The sequence below is a fragment of the Lolium perenne genome, chromosome 2 (assembly GCF_019359855.2).
Source record: "Lolium perenne isolate Kyuss_39 chromosome 2, Kyuss_2.0, whole genome shotgun sequence".
NCBI classification, from domain to species: Eukaryota; Viridiplantae; Streptophyta; class Magnoliopsida; order Poales; family Poaceae; genus Lolium; species Lolium perenne.
Window position 1 is genome coordinate 109,243,325 of NC_067245.2, and position 5,027 is coordinate 109,248,351.

The 5,027-nt window shown below is 42.2% G+C and overlaps 1 protein-coding gene across 1 annotated transcript; it reads right to left on the reverse strand.

The window, feature by feature from the left end:
* Window positions 1-1,102: 1,102 nt before the first annotated feature.
* Window positions 1,103-1,687, reverse strand: LOC127328845 (putative ripening-related protein 5). The gene has a single exon (XM_051355417.1). It carries the CDS (start codon window positions 1,685-1,687, stop codon window positions 1,103-1,105), a length of 585 nt encoding a protein of 194 aa, XP_051211377.1.
* Between the last annotated feature and the right edge of the window lie 3,340 nt (window positions 1,688-5,027).

A 5,027-nucleotide genomic window follows, 5' to 3' on the forward strand; every position in this document is an offset into this window, starting at 1 on the left:
GAAACCTTATGCTTGACAACCACAAGGTGGAGTTGGGAACAAAAGGCATTTACTTTACCTACAAAATTGCTTGAAGAAGAGAGAAGAATATACTCTTTCATTCAGTTCCCCGAGAGTTCGATATAAAGCCTCGAGTCACCCTTGTGGGGAAGATACTCTGCTGATACAACACTCTACACTTGAAGTTCCAATGTATCAAGATCGTTTTGGCGTAGTTGCTGGAGAATAATTAAGACACTTCATCAAATCCGTCGACCGTCATCAAGAGTATTTTCTGGCGCCGTTGCCGGGGAACTAGAAAGAGTTGCATCATAGTGGTTGCTGCGAAGCTCCAAGCAATTGCAAGACATCTTCTGACACCTGGAGATATTTCCGGCACATGACTAGGCGTGCAACATTATCACCACGTTTATCTTTACAGCTCGATCATATGCATTGAAGATCATGATACTGATATATGAGGTTGATATGTTTTGTAAGATTACTCTTCACATAACCCGTTAGCACCTACATGCCATTAAACTAAACTATTGAGAGGGCGTCTTCTCTGAGTCACCATCTAGGTACAACGTTGTGTAAAAAATTAACAGTTGATTGGGATGGTTAGAAAAGTGGTTGTACCTTCAAACCACAAGGGATTAAATCCAGGTTTGAAGTTGAATGTGTCTCAACAATCTTCTAAAGGGAGGCAACATTTGATAGTTTGGTGCATATGGTTACTTATCGCCAATCTTGAAACTTCGCAACTCGTACTTTAAATAAGCACAATGTGACGGTGTGCGTGTAGTGTAGTGGTGTGTGCGGGGAGTATGTCCATATTTATAATAGGTGTCTAACATAAACATATGGTAATACGGTATATCATCATGATGAACTATGATAGTATGCGTAGCGATGTCATATGCTCTAGCTTATCAGGTCGTCCATCTTTATTATATCACTCGGCGAATTTGGGGGAATCACAAATTTACATTTACTTAAAACCTCTCCGTAAGTGTAGATTGAAATGTCAATGTTTTCATAAAGATGATATGATATTTTTCAAAAGAAATGAAAGAATACAGATACACCGAAACGGAGTATAAAGACGTGGTGGAGTTGTTTACTCGTCAGACCAGGTAACGTCCACCATCCCAATGTTCTGGTCGAGACCAAGAGCGTCCCACACCGCCGGTGAAGCATCCACTACGTTATAGGCGCATGGCTTCTCGTAGTTGTGTTCGGCATCACAGCCTTTCACGGAGTCGCACTCGTCAACCACCTTGGCCGATACGGAGGTGCCACCGCTAGCGGTGATCTTGATGTTGTGGCCGCAGCGGGACATGCCATTGAACCAGCCCGTGGAGAGGGCGATGACCATCTCCGAGTCTTCATGGTAGGCGTTGTCGCACTCCGAGGGATAGCCACCGTCTTTGCCCTTTCTGAAGCTGTTGAGCGTCAGGACGGCCCGCGTGGCGGCGGAGACCGGCGGCGAGCAGAGGAACTGCTGGTACTGCTGGCCGTCCACGCAGCAGTCCGGATTGTTGTTCCTGTCGCAGTCGCCGGACTTGCCGGGAAGGTAGCCGATGAATTGGCAGCCGGCCTCGTCAAAGGAGCCCGGGCGTTTAATCACACATGACGCAATGTGGACTGTGGAGAGCGCCACAAGAAGGAAGATCGCCATGGTGGATCGAGCACTCGTCGCCATCTTGAAGAACTACAACTCTGTTGCACGGTTGGTTAACTGGGGTTGTGTCTGGTTTGACGCCATGGACCGCACGGTCCCGAGTTTATGTAGTTGTCTTCCCCGTGGTTAACTACAAGCACGAACGCGATCCATCCACCCACGCCACAGGCAGCACATCCGGTGAGAGCCTGGGAACATCCGCTGACATAAGCACCAACTCGACCACAACGGAGACACAACCGAGATACGCGGGAAAAAGAAGCGCGTCTGGAAAGCTCCGCCGACCGTAGATCCCAATCCGCCTACACACGAACGATGCACCGAAATAAACCATAGCTGCTTTGATCGGCTGCAAATCTCGCATGCAGACTCAACTAGGTCATTATCTTTCGCCTTATAAGTCCGAATTCCCCAAATGGCTGCATTCCAAAACGGAGAAAGACCCGGAAATGACACACCACAGGACTGCCCCAAATGGCGCTTCACACGAAGTCATATGATCAGGCTCCAAATGGGACTCAACGCCGTGCAAGATGATTCTCTGTAAAAGAACAATCAAACTAAATTGACATAAATCCAAGAGTTCCCCTCTCACACACACACAGTGGAGTACGAATTAAATTGTAACACTAGCTGACAGGTTTAAGCGAGTTCACATCAGAGAATATGTAGCACCATATACTAGTAGAAGTCAAGCTCACAACCTTAATTCAGTTCACGTCTCAAAAGGAATGTTGCACAAGACTGAGTGGTGCTCGATGGTAAGATGTTCCTAGCCCTAGGTGCTTGTAGTATTTTCAATATAATATGAGTTCAAAAACATGGCAAGGTATACTCTTCTCCAACTTTCAGTCCACCGCTCAGTTCATTTTCGTGCATCATATCTTGGCGATCTAAATTTTCCCATGGTCCTATTTGTTTTTCTGGGGCAACTGTCTTTACCTCTGGGCATGTATTTTGTATCATGCTTATTTGGATAGATGTTAGCCCAACGAGTAGGAAAATCCTATTTCTAGCCCATTAACGGGGCATATTAGCCACGCCCAGGCGTGCAGATTTAAATGGGCCGGGTCAGGTACCTGGGTGTCTGGCGGGTTTTCTTTTTTTTTTCTGTTGCAATTTTTGTTTCCGGTTCGTTTTTCTCTGGTCTTCAACGGTTTTTGCCGTGTTTCTCTTTGGTTTCTTCGGTTTTCTGCTTTTTTAAAAAAATTTCATATTCAATTTTTCGTTCAAATACAAATTTTGTTCATAACTGAAATTTGTTTACATTCAATTTTTGTTCAGTTTCAAATTTTTGTTTAAATTCAAATTTTGTTTACATTCAAATTTGTTCATGTAATTTTGTTCAAACTAAAAAAAATAGATTCAAATTTTGTTCATATTTCAAATTTTCTCAAAATTAAATTTTGTTCAGATTCGGAAAATAGTTGCGAATAGTCAGCAATGGGGTTCGAACTTGGGTATCCTCGGTCGTGTACCAGAGTTCCAACCAATGAGCTAATAGTTGGATGGTGTACAAAACAAAAAAAAGAACATTGTACTGCTTTTTTGACCCTTATAGCGAGCCTCGCTTTACCGTTTCAGATAGAAACGGCGCTCCTAAAGTCGATTGGATACTTTCTTTTTTATTGAATTAAGCTAAGCCGTGGGCTTTCTCACGTGAAGAACTCCTTCTTATGAGCTCATGGACTTGATCAATGCTAGTTCAAGTTCACGTCATATTAGGAAATTAGTTCAAAATTACCCACTCAACAAAGAGCAGAGTCGTTGTCGTGAACAGGATTCTTCCCACCCTTGGGAAGTAGGCTAGCAGAAAGAAATAGTTTTTCTCTCATCACCATTTATGGTTATGGCCTGGTCTGGGAATTGACCCTACGGTCATGGCTGTTGCGCTTATCAATTCAAAAATGAAAAGATTCTTATTCTTTGCATATATTCTATTCTTCTAGGGTATAGAATCTAGCCCCCTCTTTTCTTCCTTCAAAGCAAGCTTCAATATTTCATGACAGACTTCAAGTAGCCAGTATCCTACGTAATTCATTCTTCTTCTTGCTTACTTTTCAGGGTAGTCTCAGCTAATTCGGCTATCAATCTAAGCCTTTGACTAGTATGGTATGAGTTCCTAAAGCAGTTCACCGTGTAGTAGCTTCTCCCTTTGCTTTCCTGGCTTGGCCACTAGCAAGAACAACACTAGGGAGACTCCCTGCCCTTCTCTCTTATCACATGCTGATTATCAAATGCATGCACAAATTGATTATATGATGCTATGATTGTTTGTTGTTCTTGAATAGATGATGTTTTGAATTTCTTAGCTGTCCAAATATGCTTCCAAATGGTGTTCTTTCATATAGTTTGTTACTATTGCTTAGCAATGGACGATGGGTGTTTCTACTTAGCCATTGGAAATTAATTAATATTAAAGTAAACTTGTATATAATTGATTTTTGCGCTAATTTATATTCATTTTTTTTTCTTTTTGGTTGCAATGGCCAATGATTAAGATTTTGGGGCACTATATGTGGTCATAGGGTGGTGTGAGAGAGTCTGTGATATGCACAAATACAAATCTTGCATCCTACTTGGCTCGCTGGCACCACCCCTGAGATTTTTGTGTCCAATGTAAGCATGAGGCATGTTCTTTATTTTGCGCTAACACATAATCATTTTAACTCTTTTCTGTTGCAATGTCCAATGACTAAAATTTTGGAGGCACTATAGGTGTCCTGGGGTGGTGTGAGTGGGCCTTGTGATATGCTCAAATACAAATCTTGTGCATTTTTTTGAACTCGCTCACACCATCACTGAGATTTTTGTATCGAATGTAAGCATGAGGAAGGTTCTTGATTTTGCGCTAATTCATATTTTTTTACATTGGAACGACCGATGATTAAAATTTTGGGGCACTACAAGTGATCATGAGATGGTGTGAGCGTGTGATATGCAAAAATACAAATCTTGTGCATCCTACTTGACTCGCTCACACACTCTTTGAGATTTTTGTATGTAGCCTAAGTATAAGGCAGGTTCTTGATTTTGCAATAATTCATAATCATTTTGGCTCTTTTTCGGTGCAATGGCCAATGTTTAAAATTCTGGAGCACTACACGTGATCCTGGGGTGGTGTGAGAGATCCTTGTGATATGCACAAATATAAATCTTGTGCATCCTCCTTGGCTCGCTCACACCCTCCCTGAGATTTTTGTGTCCAATGTAAGTATATACAGAGCGCGTTCTTGATTTGCCGCCATTTCTTATCCATTTTTAGTTCTTTTTCGTTGCAAGGCATGATTATACTCTGGAACTATTTAATGCCTATAAGATCTTGTCATATGTACATGCACATTGCTTGTGCATTTGATTT

Bases quoted from the DNA above. Each gene is read 5' to 3' on its own strand.
- LOC127328845 (XM_051355417.1), bottom strand. From the start codon at position 1,687: ATGGCGACGAGTGCTCGATCCACCATGGCGATCTTCCTTCTTGTGGCG.